The sequence below is a fragment of the Heterodontus francisci genome, chromosome 1, assembly GCF_036365525.1.
Source record: "Heterodontus francisci isolate sHetFra1 chromosome 1, sHetFra1.hap1, whole genome shotgun sequence".
Lineage (NCBI taxonomy): Eukaryota > Metazoa > Chordata > Chondrichthyes > Heterodontiformes > Heterodontidae > Heterodontus > Heterodontus francisci.
Window position 1 is genome coordinate 190,229,076 of NC_090371.1, and position 19,370 is coordinate 190,248,445.

Genomic DNA, 19,370 nt, shown 5'->3' on the forward strand with positions numbered 1-19,370 from the left:
CGCTGCCTCGCCGGCTCCCCCCACCAGAGACCAGAGTCTCTGACATAAGCTCATTCTCAGATCTCAAAACCCTGGAACCCCTTACCTCCCTCAGTCTTTTCTTCCTTAGAAAATCTTAAGGCTTTTAAAATCCAGTCTCAGCATGACCTAACCTTAGTACCTCCTGAAATGGCCTGAAATTCTGCACAGGTTTCTCTGGCCTCTTGCTGTAACTTTATTGGGAGGCTGGCAGAATCCTCAGAGAAATACCACCAATGGCCACCTTCAACTGTTCGTGTGTTTTTCTGAGGGTTTGGTCAGTTTCTACCAAAGTTATAGCTGGGGACCACCAGAACTCAAGGAATTTCAGGATTATCTTGTCTTTTTTTTTTACAGTTTTTGGGCATATTGGTGTCAGGTAGGACAGCTACTAAAATATTCAAATCGGCTATTATCATATTATGGAGTGCCATGGTCCCAATGTAGCACTGCCAGGATCATATTATCTCCCTATTGTAACATTAACAAGTCCAAGTTCATCAGTAGAAGTATTGTATGTTTATTATGTATTATTTTTGTTTTGATTTTGCATTTACATATAGCATACAATTTATTTGTGAAATGTACTGCTTCTATGTTTATAGTAGAATCTTGTTAGTCACCCCATCACCCCTCACCCTTCAGTAGCTTAGGATGTACAAAATATTTGTTTTTAATCTCAGTTCTGTATAAAAGTAAAAATAAATCTGTGCAAATGGTGTGATATTTTTTCTAAGAAACTATCTGTAATCATTACTATTGAATAAAATGAAGTAATTTTACAGGTTCTGGAACCAAAATAGTGTTTTCAAGGGAGGAAATCTGTCTGTTCTGTGCAGATAGCTAACTGACATTAGTAAAATACGTATTTGTTTCCAGTGAGAGAAAATGGTTTGCAGCATGCACACCAGTGTGAGCCAGAACTGGAAAAGATCATGAAATGCTATAGTGACCAGAAGTTGGCAGAGAAGGGCCAAACAGGACAAAAAAATCTGAAGTCCAGCAGCAAGTCTATTCTACCTGAAGAGGACAACAAAGTAAGGATTTTAATATTCTGTCATTGAATTTTTCTGATGAATTGCCCAGTGACTAAACTTATTTATGTTGTTATTCTGTCACGGCAGGTGTAGCTTAGAGAAGTCCAGTGTATTGCACAACTCCACACTAGACCTTCAGTATATCTGGTCACTACAGCAAGGTCTGAGATACCATTAAGAAAAATTGTCTCTAGGACAATGCACTATCTGCATTATACAAAGCCAGTTATGTCTTGATTCAACTTAAAATCTATGCTATAACTTGCATGTGAAGTGGCAGTTGCATAGTCATGTCTATCTACAGCTGCAATCGTTACTTGCTTGCCGGATTCCAAAACATGTTCTTGCAACACAACAGACATTCGACTAATCACAAATTACAATATTTATGGTTCTTGTGTAAGTTTTTAAACTGAAAAAGTGAGAAAATATTTCATTTCTAAAGCTGCATCTGGCATAGAGTAGGGTAAAAGTGAACATGAAAAAAATCCATCTAATGATTGAAGGTTTCATTTTGAAGTCACATATTCAGGCCCTGATAGTCCATGTTACACAATGTAACCAGGTAATACGATTGCTATTTTTATCATCAACCTTTCTGGCTGCCCCCTCAGGCTTATCTTTATGGTATAGAATTTTTGTGTCTTGTTCAACCCTGAGCTGAGCTTCCTTCTTCATTTTCAATCAGTAACAATGACCACTATCTTCCATCTCTGAAACAATGTCCTCCTCCAGTTCTACCCGCCCACTGCCAAAACCCTAATCCTTGCCTTTCATCGCCACAAAGCTCAATTTCACAAAAGCATGCCTTGCCAGCCTCACCCCTTCATAAACTCCAACTAATTCATAACACAATATCCTCCAGTTCTATGACCATTGTGCCCAACAAATTTTTCTGACTTCTCATGCAAGTTGACTTTAGGATACTTAACCTAGATTTCAAATCCCTCTATGTCCTCACTCCACCTTCTGAATGGTGTTCTGCAGACATACACCCCCAGATGAACCCTCCACTCCTCTTCTATCGGTTTGCTTCTCATAACTTTTCTTTCACTTTCCCTTTGAAACTCTCCCTAAATCTCTCGCTTACCACCTACCATTTATCCAACAGCGATCATAATATGATCGAGTTCAGCGTAATGTTTGAAAGGAAGAAATTCAAAACAGCTACTAAGATTTTAGATTTAGGTAAAGCTGACTTCAATGGGATGAGACGACATAAAACTGAAAGAAAAAGTATGCAAAAATACAAAACAGAGGTACAGATCCTAGTGAAAGAGACAAAGAACAGCAAAGGGTGACAAAACGTATGATAAAAGCTACGAAAAGGGAGTATAAAAGAAACTTCATCTGTTAAAGACTTGGAAGAACAGCTGAATAGCTTAGTGTAAAAATAGTGGACTGAAAATGCACAAAGGAAAAAGAAAGTATATGACGAACTTTAAGACAGAAGATACCATACAAATTGAAGACCAAGAAATTGAAAAAGTGACGAAACAGAAATATCTGGCCAAACATTAAGGATGGGGGATTGTACAAATGAAGAGGTACTGGGTAGAAACAATGGAGGTCCAAAGAAACTTTTGTGTGTAGCTATATAGGTCATTGAAATGTCATGAACGGTACAGAAAATAATCAAAAGGCTAATAGAATGCTGGCCTTTATATCTAGAGGACTAGAATACAAGAGGGTTGAAGTTATGCTTCAGCTATACAAATCCCTGGTTAGACCACATCTGGAGTACTGTGTCATAGAGCCATAGAGTTATACAGTACAGAAACAGGCCCTTCGGCCCATCGTGTCCATGCTGGCCATCAAGCACCTAACTATTCTAATCCCGTTTTCCAGCACTTGGCCTGTAGCCTTGTATGCTATGGCATTTCAAATGCTCATCTATATACTTAAGTGTTGTGAGGGTTCCTGCCTCTACCACCTCTTCAGGCAGTGCATTCCAGATTCCAACCACCCTTTGGGTGAAAAAATTTTTTCCTCAAATCCACTCTAAACTGTGAGCAGTTCTGGGCATCACACCTCAGGAAGGTTTTATTGACCTTGAAGGAAGTGCAATATTGATTTACCATAATGATTCCTGACTTCAAAGTTTAAATTATGAAGATTTTTTAGATTTAGATATACAGCACTGAAACAGTCCCTTCGGCCCACCGTGTCTGTGCCGACCATTAACCACCCATTTATACTAATCCTACACTAATCCCATATTCCTACCACATCCTCACCTGTCCCTATATTCCCCTACCACCTACCTACACTAGGGGCAATTTATAATGGCCAATTTACCTATCAACCTGCAAGTCTTTTGGCTGTGGGAGGAAACCGGAGCACCCAGAGGAAACCCACGCAGACACAGGGAGAACTTGCAAACTCCACACAGGCAGTACCCAGAATTGAACCCGGGTCGCTGGAGCTGTGAGGCTGCGGTGCTAACCACTGCGCCACTGTGCCGAGAGATTTCAGAAACTAGGGTTGTAGTCCCTGGAATTTAGAAGGTTAAGCGGTAATTTGAGTGAAGTTTTCAAGATATTAAGTAGAAGAAATAGAATAGATGGAGAAACTATTTCTGCTGGTTGGGGAATTCAGGACTAGGAGGTGTACTCTAAAAATTAGAGCCAGGCCTTTCAGGAGTGAAGTTAGGAAACGCTTCTTCACATAAAGGATGGTAGAAGTTTGGAACTCTCTTCCGTAAACAGCAATTAATGCTAGATCCATTGTTAATTTTGAAACTGAGATTGATAGATTTTTGTCAGCCAAATGTGTTAAGGGTTATGGGGGAAAAGGCAGGTATATGGAGCTAGGTCACAGATTAGCCATGATCTAATTGAATGGTAGAACTGGCTCGAAGGCCTACCGCCTGTTTCCCTATGTTCCTCCCTCCCTATTTTCAAATGCCTCTTGATATTCCTTTTCACCCACCAGACTTTTGGTCCTAATCCTCAGTTTTTGTTACCATGGGCGGAATTTTATGGGCTGTGCAAGAGCGGATTTGATGGCATGTGGGGCAATATAATTAGAAGGGAGGTGTTTTTTACGGATTCTCAATGGCAGGATATTTTAGAGGAATTAAGTCGGCAGCGGGTTTGCCGTGTTCCGTGTTCCCCCAGCGCAGTGGCAGATTGCAGCTTTGCATTCATTTATACAACATGAATACTCATTACCATATGCGTTGCTACAGTTTAGTCCTACTTGCCAGATTAAGTGAACGGCGAGTGATATTCCCGTGCCACCCAGTTCGCGGTTGTTTCACTGTGGGGTGCAACAGTTGGATTTGTGCAGTTGATTCTCAGGTCTGTGTTCTTCAATCTTTAACTCATCCACTAAACAAATGCCAGAATTGGAATGGATGTTTGCCTCCAGACTCGACACCAGCAAAGGTGAATCTTCTCAGGGGGTGGCAGCGAAGATATGGGCAGGGGCTACATGGAGGAGCAGGGCAGGGTACTTGGGGAGGGAAGGGTGGAGTGTGGGAGCTACATGGAGGAGCTGGGCAGGGTAGTCAGGGCGGGGAGGGTGGGGCGAAGCACCAGATGGAAATTGGGGAAGTAATGGTGGGGCGACCGGGTGCATTGAGGAGCAGGGGAGGGTGGAGTGGAGCCTCCAGGTTGTTGAATGGTTGCTGTTGATAGTGAAGATGCATTTTGTCGGCTGCGGGGGGTGGTGGGTGGATTAGATCAGTACAATGTGAAGGTATTTGGCAAGGGCCTAAAGGGAGGGATGAGTGCTGTCAACTTCGGGGAGCTGTGGGAAAAATTGAAAGGGTACTGGCTAGCAGAGGGAATGGTCACAGTCAATGAGGGCAAATGGATTCTGTAGGGGGGAAGGTCAAGACTAATGGGTGGGCAATCGACAACTTCATATAGAGGGAAATGAGACTCAGCAACAATGGTCAGTTCAATGTGAGGAGGTTCTAGGGAAAGAGTCGGTATGTTGATAGTAACAGGAGTATGAACGGGGGGGCAGGGATGACATGAATACATTGATGACTACACTGTGCAAAGTAATGGGGGAGGCTAAATGGTTACAGAGGGAAGGGTAACGGTAATATTGGGTAGCTCAAGGGTGATAGTTTCAAGTTGGAAGGTTGCAGGAGGAGCTTGGAAGGTGGGGAGACTTACCCTGAATTCCACATGCACCATTTTCTCCAATGATAATGGAAACCACATGGCCGCTCAAGGAGAGTGGGAGGAAGCAAACGATAGTGGGTGTGCTGGTACCCGGCTGCAATTTGAGGACAGATATAAGGGAGCTGTTCATTGCCTCGATGTTTCAGCTCAATATCAACAGAGGGCTGAATTGCCACACTCGCTTATTTATTATTCAGAAAAGCCGCAGCGACATTGATCTCATACATCCAATTTGTCTAGTACCACGAGAAAGAAGAGCAAAGGGAGTGACTAAGGAGGCTGTTTTCCCTCAACTCATGAGGCCTGAGCACCAGCAACAAGCAAAACAAGAAGATGAGGATGCTCCAAATGATAACATCCAGGAAGGGCCTGATCGAAGATGGGCATTGGCACATCATCACATCCTGGGGACAAGAACAAATTGCCTTCAAATGTCAGAGAGGCAATGCCAGAGACGCCTAAGGATGTCACATGACATAGTCACAGTAATTTGTAGGATCCTGCAGCCACTCGACTTTGGTGAGAATCCCATGTCAGTTGCCCTCAAGGTGACTGCTCCACTCAATTTTTTTCCTAGCGACTCCTTCCAAGGATCCACGGGCGACATATGTGACATCCCGCAGTCTGTGACCCATGGGTGCATCAAAGAGGTGACCAAAGCCCTTTTTCGACGTGCCAATAATTTCATCTGTAGACAATTTACCTGTAGACAAGGACAACTAGGCAGCAAGGTCTGTGGCCTTCGGCACCATCACTGGCTTTCCTAGAGTGTAAGGGGTGATCAACTGTACTCATGTGGCCATTAGAGATCCCTGGGACCAGCCTGCTGTCTTTGTGAATCGCAAAGGCTTCCAGTCTTTAAACATTCAACTGGTTTGCGACCACAGGAGAAGAATCATGCATGTTTGCGCACATTTCCCAAGAAGCTGTCATGACTCCTACATTTTGAGGAACTCCTAGCTCCCAGCTGTTTTCGAAGAACCAGCCAAAGCAGATGGATGGATCCTGGATGACAAGGGTACCCCCTTTGTACATGGTTGATGACACCAGTACATCATCCCCAAGCGCTGCTGAAGAGAGTTACATCCACCAGAGCCATCATTGGCATGCTGAAAATGCGATTCCATTGCTATGACTGGTCTGGAGTGGCTCTTCAGTGTGTGCCATAGAGTGTGTCACGAATAATCGCTGTCTGCTGTGCCTTGCACAATCTTGCAATTAGACACGGCAAAAATCTGCAGGTAGAGGAACAGGAGGAACACCAGTCCTCCTCAGACGAGGATGACTATGAAAAGGAGGAGAATAACAATGACAACGATACCGTCATCGATATGAGGGCCATGGAGAGACATGCAAGGGATATCAGGGAGAACCTTATTCATGCATGTTTCAGCCAACAATAAACCACATCGTCAAGGAGCGTTGGGAGGAGAAACATAACAATTCCCCACAGAAATTCACTTTTGCATGAGGTCTTATTGATTGCTGCAATCTTAACGAAGCATTGTTGCACTTTCATTTGATTGGCATTTGAAATCATCTATGGGCTACGATGAATGCAATTACACACACTGCAAACAGCATTAAGTTATGACCATAGAAAAACAAAAGTAAGGCATGACCGTATTGGAAAAAGTTAATAATCATCAATAGTAAAACCGCCATCATTAAAGAGTGAAGGCTCAAATTCCAATGAGATACGGACACTGGATATTTCCTGCAATGCTTTGCTACGTTCCTCCATAAGTCTCTAAAAAATTTTGTATCCATTTGTAACCAAGCAAAACGTTATTGAGAGTGGATCAAATTTAGCATGAAATAAAAATGTAATAATATATCTTTTCTATTCTCACAATATGTACATCACCCGTGCTACCTTCCTGCTCAAAACTGTTCCAATTTCCTTTTTCTCCCGCTATGTCTAGGTGCTACCCCAACATTAGCAGCTGAGGTGGAGGTGGTCTGCCCAAAGTCCTGTCCCAATGCTGTGGATGACCGTGGCGGACGTCCTCTGGAGGAACGGGGTCTTGATTGCTCCATCCTACTGGGGGTCTGCAGCAATGGTGTTTGAGTATCCCCCGTGTGCTTGCCTGCCGGAGGTCAGTGTCGAAGGGGAGGATGAGACGTTGCTTACCCTGGGGGTGTCCTGAGAGGAATGCCCCAGCGCAGCTGGCATGCGCTCCTCCTCCATCTTTCTGCATGATGGCATCTGCCTGTCTCCCTGAGGTTAAGGAGCATCTGGAGGGAGGTCCAGGTTCCTCATCTCCCTCTCGTTTAGAATCTGCTGCATGGAGCCAACAGTGATGGAGTTCAGATCAGATTGCATATGGCTCGAGTGCACAACCAGACTTTCCATGGACCTCGCCAAACTCTTAACTGAGGAAACCATATGCTCAAATGCCTGGGACATGGCAGACGTCATGGCTTGCATGGACTCCTCCATGGCACGCGCAAAGCCACACATGACCTCAGGCATCTTTGACATATTTTCCACATGGCTTTGCTGCACATCCAGTAGACTTCTTGGAGCAACAAACAGAGGATCATCATGAGCGTGGGGCTGAGCCGGGGCCTGGTCCCCAGCAGTCCTCTGATTGTCAGGGAACCAGGCTGGCACATGCTCCCTCAACTGTTGGGACCTGTCATTGTCATGCACACCAGCTTGTCACCCAGATTCTAATCTTAAACCCCCCGCGGATTGTGTGGATGTATCTGTGCTGGTGGCGGTGGACGAAGAGGCAGGTGATGGTGCACCCTCTGTGGCATTGGCTTCTTCTTCCTCCCCAGAGGAGGATTCTTGAGCCACATAGCGTTCTGTGACTTGAGTGCAGGCACCTGCGGTGGAGACATAAACAGAGGCACTTTAAACATGTGCTTCAGTTTAGTTCACACAGTTTACTTCCATTTCCACAAATGGCTGCAAGAATGGAGATGACACTTCATCCTTACGTCTTGTAGCTCCTGCCTCGCTATCTCCGCTTTCCCTCCCTCCTTCCTGTCTCACCATCTCTGACGCCACCTCCTCAGCCATGGTCAGCAGCCATATATCAGAGACCCCTTCTCCCATTCTAGCACGCTCGCGCTGGTTGTGGCTTTGTTTATCCTGCAACAGACAGTGCAGATTTAATGACATGGCAAATGATGCATCACAACCATTACATACGTGCATCAACATCACTCATTCTGCAGTGGCTTTCGCATGACACATCCAATCACATAAACAATGCCAATCTTCATCTTGGCGCACAATCATTTAGTGAATGGCCCCAAGGCTGCTCACGCATTCCTTGCTTGCCCACTGCCTTAAAGACATGGAGCCATGGAAGAAAACAATGGAGCTGCTTCGCCCAGACCACTTAACTTCGCCAATCTGAGCAAGTCATTGATGCGCTTTGGCACTGCATCCATATTCTATGAGTGACCTCTGCTGCCTTGGTGAGGCGGGTGGGTCTTTGCACTCCATCTGCAGGGAAGAGGACCTCCTGCCTTTCCCTGATGACCTGGAGGAGAACCTGCAGGGAGCCATCACTGAACCGTGGGGTGGGACGCTGGCTGCCATGTGATTCACTTCGGCTGCAGGTAAAATAAATAATGTGAGGTTGGTGGTGACGTTCACAAAATAAGGGAGGAAAAAACAATGTTTTATATCTGGCGATCATGGTGCTCGGAGCAGTGATGGCAGGTTCCACCATGCACGATCCTGCCTGTTCCCTGTGCCTGTCACCGCACAGCTCATTTACATACAAAATCACGTGTGAAACGGGCATTGCAGTGGAATTGGAAGTTACATGGCACTGATAAATTCTGCCCCATGTCTCTCCTCAGTATCCACTTTCTTCCACTTTGTAAAGCACAGCGAGTCGATTTTCTTTATATGAGGAATGCACTAGAAATGTAAATTTTTTTTGAACGATGAAGCCACGTTAAAGATTTTTTCATACATTTCCTGACTCTCTCCTGTGTTGCCAATGGCTGCTGTTTAAATCACATAATGGAATTCATTAACTATCCTGTCACTTTCCACTGAAGAAGGACATGTGGCAGTGATGAGATATTAAGTTCAGGGAGTTGGTTTACAGAAAGAGCTGCAGTATCAATACATTCCTGGCAGTGGCACTGCAAGCTGTCAGAAGTCAATGTTTCCATTCAGCTTTGCAATGTAAAATACAAACTGTCGCCTTTCGAAATGCTCCGAGGGCAAGAAGGAAACAATAAGGCTATTTTAAAATGTATCTCTTTGACTTATTTTTCTCTTGTGCAGCATTTGAAGTGGCACTGAGGATTTTGCATTCAGAACAAAACTATCAGAAGTTGTTTGGAGTGCTGCTTTTCGGGAAACAAAAAGAGACAATTCTGACTATTCTGCAAAAAATGACAAAAATAAGGTGCTTTGTGAAATGGGCATGATGATCTTTGTGCTTGATTATCCAATGCACACTCCCTTTGCTTGCAATGAAATCTGCAAAAAATTATCTCAAGAACAGCAAATGATATACAACAGCTTCAACAACAACTTGTATTTATATAGAGCCTTTAACGTAATAAAACATCCCAAGGCACTTCACAGTTGTTATAAAGCAAAATTTGACACTGAGCCACATAAGGCAATATTAGGGCTGATAGTTGTAGTATAAGGGTCTGAAAGGGTTAATGTTTGGGACAGTGTGAGTAACACCTCCTACTGTGATAATGTCAGAGATCATATGTGGTAGAGACCCAAGTTGGAGAAACAGCATCATGTCAGCAGTGAGTTAGACTTGCTTAAGAGCAAGTGTAAATAGTTCCTGAAATGTAATAGATGAATTATTGTTTAAAACCTTAAAAAGACTCAGTCTTCCTCAGCTAGAGGAATCAAACCTATCTCCTAGTAGCAACAATATGCAATATGGTGGCAACGGTAAACAACGGAAAAATTTGACGAAAGCTACTTACCTGCAAAAGTAGCACCAGAAGACTACAGAACTTGTGAAGAGGCTGTGAAGAGCTCCACAGCAGCTCCATGGACAAAGAAAGACACGGAGAGTTGGGGAGTCGGCATCCAGAGGCGTTCAGGCTGCACCACAAAGGCATGGTGGTCTCTGAGGGAAATTCCGGTCCAGCGATCGTAGGCTTTGAGTCAGAGAACCAAGCAACAGTCAGGTATCTGGTGCACTAGATAGGCAGCATTGCCAAAGCGAAGAGTCCAGAAACCAGATATATCGGTGGATGCTTTTATTAATGACCTTTACAGGCTAGTTGAAGGATGTGAATTTGGAGACCTAAAGTCAGAATTGATAAAAGACCACATTGTAGTGGGTATTGCTGATGATTCTTTATCAGATATATTGCAGTCTAAAGAAGACCTATCCCTAGAAAAAGCAATACAGCTGGTAAGACAAGCAGAGGTCCATAAGCAGAACAGAGTAATCCTGAGAGGTGAAGAAAAACCTTGGGTCAGGAAACCTCCAATAACCGTACAGTTCTTGAAGCCCAGGACTGTAAAGGTAGCCCACACTGGAGCTAGTGTGACGGTTTTATCAGACAATGCACCGTGGTTATCAACAGATTGCCTACAACCAACAGATGCTCAGTGACACGGTCCAGGAGGGATTGAACTTAAAGGCAAGGGAAAGCTGCAGGCAACACTTCAGTACAAGGAAAAGCAGATATTGAAAACACTGTATGTCTTACAGAATCAAGAATTTTCTCTTTTAAATAGAAGAACTTGTATAGACCTTCATTTTATCGAGAGGGTGGAAGAAATTAAGCGGCAAGAATCCAGGAGTCACTTCCAAAAATACTTTCACAAATTATTTACTTGTCTAGGAAGACTTAGGACTGAATACAGCATTCTGTTGAGAAAAGCTGCTAAACCAGTGTGTCTTTTTATGCATAGAAAGATACCGTGCCCACTAATGAAGTAAGTCCAACTTCAGCTAGAAGAGATGACCAGGATGGTGTCATTTCTCCTGCCACCAAGCCAACAGAGTGGTGCTCAGGAATGGTTCCAGTTGTGCTCTTTGCATTTGTTTAGACTTGTCTTAATAAGGCTGTCGCAAGAGAAATCCATCCAATGTCTTCAGTAGACGAAAATTTGGCGAAATTATCCAGAAGTATCATGTTCACAAAGCTGGATGCGAATAGTGGCTTTTGGCAAGTCCCAATGGACGAGAAGTCACAATTACTGACGATCTTCATCACTCCATTCGGTTGGTTTTGTTTTAATCGTTTACCATTCAGTATAACAGCTGCACCTGAAATATTCCAAAGTACTATGTTGAACATTCCACAAGGTCTTAAAGGAGTAATATGCCATATGGATGACATCTTAGTTCATGGTAAATCTGTTGAAGAACATGAGCTGAGGGTTAGAGTGGTTCTGATTCGCCTACAAGAAGAAGATCTGACACTTAATAAAAAAATGTGAATTCTCAAAAACGTCTATTTGTTTTCTAGGGCACATTGTCAGTAGTAAGGACATAATGGCAGACCCACAAAAGACGAGAACCATTAGTGAATTCCCAATACCAACTTCATAGTCATAGTCATAGAGATACAGCACTGAAACAGGCCCTTCGGCCCACTGAGCCTGTGCCGACCAACAACCACCCATTTATACTAATCCTACATTAATCCCATATTCCCTACCACATCCCCACCATTCTCCTACCACCAACCTACACTAGGAGCCATTTACAATGGCCAATTTACCTATCAACCTGCAAGTCTTTGGCTGTGGGAGGAAACCGGAGCACCCGGCGGAAACCCACGCGGTCACAGGGAGAACGTGCAAACTCTACACAGGCAGTACCCAGAATCGAACCAGGGTCACTGGAGCTGTGAGGCTGCGGTGCTAACTACTGCGCCACTGTGCCGTCCACCACTGTGCCGCCCAAGATCTTCAGCGATTCCTTAGAATGGTCAATCAACTGGCAAAATTTCTACCCAATCTAGCACAAGATACTGAACCTTTAAGACACTCTTAAAGAAAGCTCAAGCATGGTGTTGGAATGCACATCAGGAGCAGGCATTTTAAAAGATCAAAGAAATGCTCATTTTGCTCGATATCTTAGTGCATTATAACCCTTCACTACTGACCACAATTGTAACAGACGCCTCATCTACAGGGCTAGGGGCAGTCCTTTTTCAAGAACAGCCAGATGGATGTCGCAGGCCAATTTATTATGCGTCTCGATCATTGTCTGAGACTGTGATGAGGTACGTTGTCATAGAGAAAGAAGCTCTCTCAGTCACATGGGCTTGCGAGAAGTTCTCAGATTATATCATCGGCTTAAAGGTTGTGACAGAGATAGACCACAAACCCCTAGTTTCCTTACTTGGTGAAAATGAACTTGTTAGAATGTCTCCGAGAATCCAGCAATTCCGGTTGAGACGAATGAGATATACATATGAAACGGTATATGTACAGGACAAACTGCACACCTCTGCAGATGCATTATCCAGAGCTATTGTTGATCATCCCACACAACAGGATGTTAACTTCATCAATGAAATGATGTCATATTCACAGGTTACTGCAACACAATGGCAAGTAAGTTTTAAAAAGCTCCAAGAATTCTTCATGCTCAGATGCAAAATGAGGAATGCATCTGCATCCTCCAATATTGCACGCAAAGTTGGTCACAGCAATGTCCCAGTGGTATGGCGATGAAAATCTACTTTGCGTACAGGAGGCACTTTACGATTGTTGATGATTTGCTGGTATATGATGAGAGGCTGGTGATTCTGGTCTCAGGACTGATGTATTGGAGAAAATACATCAGGGCCACGTGACTGTCATGAAATGCAGAGTATGTGCTCAGTCGTCCGTCTGGTGGCCAGAAATATCGAAAGGTATAGAAGAAATTATTTCAAATTGTCAGGTATGTGCAGTGCACAGACCAGACCAGAGGGAACCCCTAATATTGAGTCAATTTCAGCCAGACTGTGGGAACGTCTGGGGATGGATCTATTTATGTTTAATGGGAAATCCTACCTGATTGTTATCGATTACTTCTCAAGATGGATTGAGGTCAAACATTTGTACACAATGACAACTGAGAGAGTCATTCGAGTGTTACAGGAGATCTTTGCAACAAATGGTATATCTGACCAGATAGTTTCCAATAACAGACCACAATTTACGAACAACTACTTTATGCATTTTGCGCAAAAATGTGGATTTGTACATCTTACATGTTCCCCTAGGTATCCACAATCTAATGGTGAAGCTAAGAGAGGAGTCAGAACTATCAAAGCACTGTTAAAGAAGAATGAAGATTTTCAAACAGCACACTTGAACTATAGATCTACTCCTTTGCTATGTGGACTAGCACCGTCAGAGCTGTTGGTGGGGAGAAAACTTAAAACACAACTACCTGAAAAGTTACTTCCAGGGCTAGAAGTCCAGGATTATCAACGAGTTCAAGTCAGAGAGAAGTCTTACCGGAAACAGCAAGCTTCTAATTATAATAGGAGATATTGTAGCAGAAACCTACCCAAGTTGATGGAAGGAGACAAGGTATGGGTACGAGACTAAGGTAGAGAAGGAGTAAACGTCTAGAGAGATGAAAATCAACAGAGATCTTATTTAGTACATACTTCAGAAGGTACTATAAGAAGAAAGAGGAAAAATCTTATTTCTATTCATCAAAGATGTCAATCAGTCATATATTTGGATGAATCACATGTTGATCCTGAAAATCAGAAACACCAGATACTACAAACCTCAATGATGGCCATCCAAGTCAAGGAACAAGAGTTCAGAGAAAGACTACTGATCTTCCGAGTCTGATAACAACATGATCGGGGGAGTCGTGAAGCCTCCTGACAGATTGAATCTGTAATGTCAGAGACTTGCGGGGGAGATGGGTTGGTATGCAAAGTAAAAATGAATGCAAATAGAAAAAATATATATGGACAAAGACTTGGGGGGTGATGTAGTATAAGGGTCTGCAAGGGTTAATGTTTGGGACAGTGTGTGTAACACCTCCCACTGTGATGATGTCAGAGATAACATGTGGTAGAGACCCAAGCAGGAGAAACAGCATCACGTCAATTGTGAGTTAGACCTGCTTAAGAGAAAGTGTAAATCGTTTCTGAAATGTAATAAATGAGTTATTGTTTAAAACCTTACAAAGACCCAGTGATCTCTACAAGCTAGAGGTATCTAACCTATTTCCTAGTAGCAACCATATACAACAATGGTGAAAGGCTTCATCAAAGTGATAGCTTTTAAGGAACATCAGAAAGGAGAAAAGAGAGTTGGAGAGGTTTAGAGAGGGAATTCCAGAACTTAGGGTCTAGGCAGCAGAAGGCATGGCCACAGTTGTGAAGTACTTAAAATTGAGGATGCTCAAGATGCCAGAATTAGATGAAAGCAGATATCTTGGAGGGTTGTGGGGATGGAGGAGATTACAGAGATAGGGAGGAGCTCAAAAGAAGTTTGTAACTGCTCTAATCTCTAATGCTGGCTTCCTTGTGCATCCCTGATTTTAATCGCTGCACCTTTGGTGGGGGTGCCTTCAGTTGCCTAGGTCCTAAGCTCTGGAATGCCATCCCTACACCTCCACCTTGCTTTCCTCCTTTATGACAAACCTGAAAACCTACCTTTTTGATCAAGCTTTTGGTCATCAGACTAATGGGCTGAATTTTATGCCGCCCCAGCAGGTCGGTTGGTGGCGTGGGGGCGGCGTAAAATTGAGCGGGAGGCTCCAGGAAGCCTACCCGCCCCGTTCCCGCCTCCGGTCGACTTTACGGCGGTCCAACGGGGGGGAAAGGGCCCGCCCGAGGCCAATTAAGGCCCTTAAGTGGCCACTTAATGGCCACTTAAGGGCCCGCACCTGCCTCCATGGGTATTTTACCCATGGCAAGCGGGTGTGCTGAGGACATGAATTCCCCTCCACCTAAGGTAAAATACAGCCCTATATCTCCTTATGTGGCTCGGTGTCACACTTGTTTTATAATGCTCCTGTGAAGTGCCTTGGGACGTTTTATTACTTTAAAAGTGCTATATAAAGATACTTGGTTGTTATGTTTCTAACCATTCCACACTTTTGATTTCCAGACAATCTGACCAGATAACTGAGCTCTACTCCTGCATTTAAATGCAACTACACTGCTGCGTTTACTATATTTTAGTTGGAGTTTCAGTGCAGAAAAATTGCAGATGTCCATAGCAATATTTCATTGGTACACATATAGCATTTTACGTACTTCAGAACAGTACTGGATTCTGGGCATGTCATCTTTCAGATGAGACATTAAACCAAACTTCTATCTAACTTTTCAGAAGAATGGAAACAATCTCATGCCATTATTTGAAGCAGACCATAGGAATTCTCCGAGTGTCCTGGTCAACATTCGACAATTGTATCTCAGTCAACAGCAGCAAAATAGATTAACTGGTCATGCATCCTATTGCTGTTTGTGGTACCTTACCGTACATGTTACATTATAACAGTGACTACACTTCAGAAGTAATTCATTGGCTGTGAAGTGATTTGGGATGTCATGTGGGCATGAAAGGCACCATATAAATACAAATAGTTTATTTTAAGTTGCTATTTAATCTATGTGCTGTGCTTTAAAATTTTCATTGCATTGGCGTTGAGATTGGGAACATCTCACTAAAGTACGCTTCAGTTAAAGGAACCCCTCTTGCAGTGTACGATGTGCACAACGCACAAACATTTCTGCATGACTCATAATTGCAGCGCTATATCCCTCTAATTACAGAGATCATCATTCTGCAGAAGCTAAATGGAAGAGAATAGAGCTGCTGGGAGTTGGAAGTGCAGATCAGCCCACTGTATTCTTGCTATGAGACTCAGAGTGCTGTCTGGCTGATTTGTTTGTCCTGTGTCCCATCAGCAGTTAAGATGTTAGCGTCAGGAGCGGCTTGGCGGACTATGTGAAATCATAGAACAAGCCATATTCAGTCCCTGGGTCTGCAGTTAGATGTAGGCATTGGCAATTTGAATATGTTGGCTGTTGATCACCATGTAATACTTTCTTCTGTCCAGTACCACTTAAACCATGTATTTTGGTTGCATTGCTATCATATTTGGAGGCCCAAATGAATTTCGTTCTGGAATGTTGCTTGAAAACGCATCTTCTGTCATTGGGAATTCCTTGGGAATTGGAACCTCCCACATGCACTAATCCTCTACCAAATTGAGGTGCATGCACCTTTGGCAGTAGTCAAGGGCGTAAAACTATCGGTGGAGTGCATGGAACACTTCAATCTGTAACATAAGGGCATGAATAGAAGTGCCAACAATTTCTCAAAATCTCCAACCACTACAAAAGTTCAATGAAAACTGGTTATTGAGCTCGTTCATCAGCTGGCTGGGTTCATCCTCCATTTGCTGTTTATGCTTGGTGGTTGATTACAGCTTTTTGTGAGTGTATCTTTCAAACATTGCTAGAACATTTGCCATCATGTAAATTTCTATTGTCCAAACACATAGCATCTTCTTCCCAAATCTGTCTGTGTGACTAGGGATTTGTGGAATAGAAATTTGTCAAAAATGTAGGATGTAATTTTCCCAGCCCGATGGAGGCAAATTCAGGGGCGGGGTGGCCAGAAAAATTGCAGAAAATGCCATCAGGTTAGCCTCCTGACATGATCCTGACCCTTCTGGCTTTCCCAGGGGCGGGTTGGCAGTGCAGCAGGGAACTCCCTGGTTGGAAGTACTTAATTGAAGTACTTAAGGCAATTAGGAACAATTTTGCGCATGGATTCTCTTTCCCAACAGCGCAGGAGTTCCACGCTGTGTCTAACCCGGCAGGATGGAGAAGGCAAGTGGCGGCACAGTGGCGCAGTGGTTAGCACCGCAGCCTCACAGCTCCAGGGACCCGGGTTCGATTCCGGGTACTGCCTGTGTGGAGTTTGCAAGTTCTCCCTGTGTCTGCGTGGGTTTTCTCCGGGTGCTCCGGTTTCCTCCCACAAGCCAAAAGACTTGCAGGTTGATAGGTAAATTGGCCATTATAAATTGTCACTAGTATAGGTAGGTGGTAGGGAAAATATAGGGACAGGTGGGGATGTTTGGTAGGAATATGGGATTAGTGTAGGATTAGTATAAATGGGTGCTTGATGTTCGGCACAGACTCGGTGGGCCGAAGGGCCTGTTTCAGTGCTGTATCTCTAATCTAATCTAATAGCTGGAAGCACTTCCTCAGTGAAACTGACAATCTTTGAAAGCTTTGATCAGTCATATTGAAGAGCTCCACCCATGGCCAGGTGAGAGGATGTTGTTCAAAGCACTCCTTTTTCTATCAGAGAGTGCTTTCACTACTTGACAGGTGATTGCCAACTTGGATGGCACTTCACCCACCTTCAACTGCAATTCCCTGCTGCCAGCCTTCAGAGGGGCACGGGAGCAGTTTATGCAGCTCCATCGTCCGTCTCTACTGAGGGTCAGGGGCAGGGAGCTCACCACTGCCAACTGCTGCAGCAGAAGCAACCCCAGCAGCAGCACTAGCTGCCTTCTCCTCAGCCACATGTCCCTCTACAGGGCAGAGGAGATGGCCACCAAGATCCAGCTGGAAGGAGGTGTGACCCCCCCCCCCCCCCCCCCCCCCATTACAGGGTCTACAGGCAGAGGATCAACTCTCTCAACATGTCAACATGTACCTCAGGAGACTCAGGCTCTCAGGTCAGGTCACTGCTGACATCTGCATCTTCATCGAACAAGACATCCTTCACAGTGGAGCAGGTGGGCATGCATTACCTGTGGCCGACATGGTGTCTGTGGAGCTCACCCCCTGCCTCCTCCCACCCTGTGTCTCTGCCTCTCGCCAAGATGTGTGCTTTCTTCTCTTGCAAGGAGAGAAAGCAGTGAGCTGTGAGTGCTCATAATGGCTTGTGTGCAGAAGAGGGAAGAATACCAGGTGTGCGGGGTCACAGGTGTTAATCTGTTAATTGTGTATCAATTATTTGATTATTTGCAGGTGGAAGGTGTTATTTGGGGTCTTTTTTGAGCACCTTCCAAACCCGTGACCTCTGCCACCTGGAAGGACAAGGGCAGCAGATGCATGGGAACACCACCAACTGCAAGTTCCCCTCCAAGCCACACACCATCCTGACTTGGAGCAATATCACTGTTCCTTCATTGTTGCTGGGTCAAAGTCCTGGAACTCCATTCCTAACTGTACCCCACATGGATTGCAGCGGTTCAAGAAGGCAGCTCACCACCACCTTCTCAAGGACAATTAGGGATTGGTAATAATTGCTGGCCTAGCCAGCGAAGCCCACATCCCAGGAATGAATTTTTAAAAACTTATAAGCAGACACTTCCTGTGACTGGTAAAGGGTTTGAGTGAGGAGCTACATATTTGTAATCCTTTTACTCTGTACAATAAATGTGAAACTGAGTCAAGATAGGCTCCAGCATTATCCTTCCATAACAAGCTTTCTGGAGTTTAATATGGTAGCAGATGATGGTTGTCTAAAGCTGAAGGTTGGAAACTAGGAAAAATTTTTTTACATAGAAACTAAAATCTCATGGGCTGTTGTGGAAAATATGGCTGAAAGCAAGTGTAAATTGTCAGGGTATGATTGTCCTCTGATGTTCTCTGAGTCTGAACCATATGATCAGTGGAAAAATGAAGTGGATATGTAGACATGGGTTACATCTCTACCAAAAAGGAAAGGTATGGCCTTGGCATTGTCACTTCCTACCAAAAGTAAAATCAGAACTAAAGTGTTTTGTGAACTGGATGCTCGTCAATTGAATACTGATGAAGAGTTGGATCTTCTGTTAGAATTCTCGATGAAATTTACGAGAAAGATGACCTATTGAATGCATATGAAGCATGGTCAAACTTTGATAGATTTTGGAAAACAGATGATTACCCAATGGAGGAATATATCATTGACTTTAACAGACTGTATAGAAGATTGAGGAAATTTAATTTGGAGATCTCTGGTTCAGTGCTCGCATTTAAATTGCTAGATTATGCTAGGGTATCGCATATGGACAGGCTGCTGGTTCTAACTGGGGTTTGGTCCTTGGACAAAGACTCCCTGTTAGATAAAATGTCTGCTGTCTTAAAGAAATTCCTGGGGAAACAGTCATTTCCTGCAGCTCTGGTAGAACAAACAGGACATTCTGTGGTGACACAAAGAATGGAAGACTCAATGTTTACTAGATTTCGAAATGATCCAGATACTGGAAGCAGGCATAAGTACAAT

At 43.9% G+C, this 19,370-nt stretch overlaps 1 protein-coding gene across 4 annotated transcripts in view; it reads left to right on the top strand.

Annotated features, from left to right (window-relative positions):
• LOC137374008 (5'-3' DNA helicase ZGRF1-like) overlaps positions 1-19,370 on the top strand; it is a 170,655-nt gene that overhangs the window by 138,008 nt on the left and 13,277 nt on the right. For 3 of the 4 annotated variants that reach the window (XM_068039758.1, XM_068039787.1, XM_068039778.1), the window contains one exon: positions 898-1,055. In XM_068039758.1, coding sequence (XP_067895859.1) covers positions 898-1,055 — 158 coding nt within the window. Of the gene's footprint in view, positions 1-897; positions 1,056-5,434; positions 5,582-19,370 lie in introns of those variants that run through there. The other variant, XM_068039767.1, reaches the window with a different exon arrangement.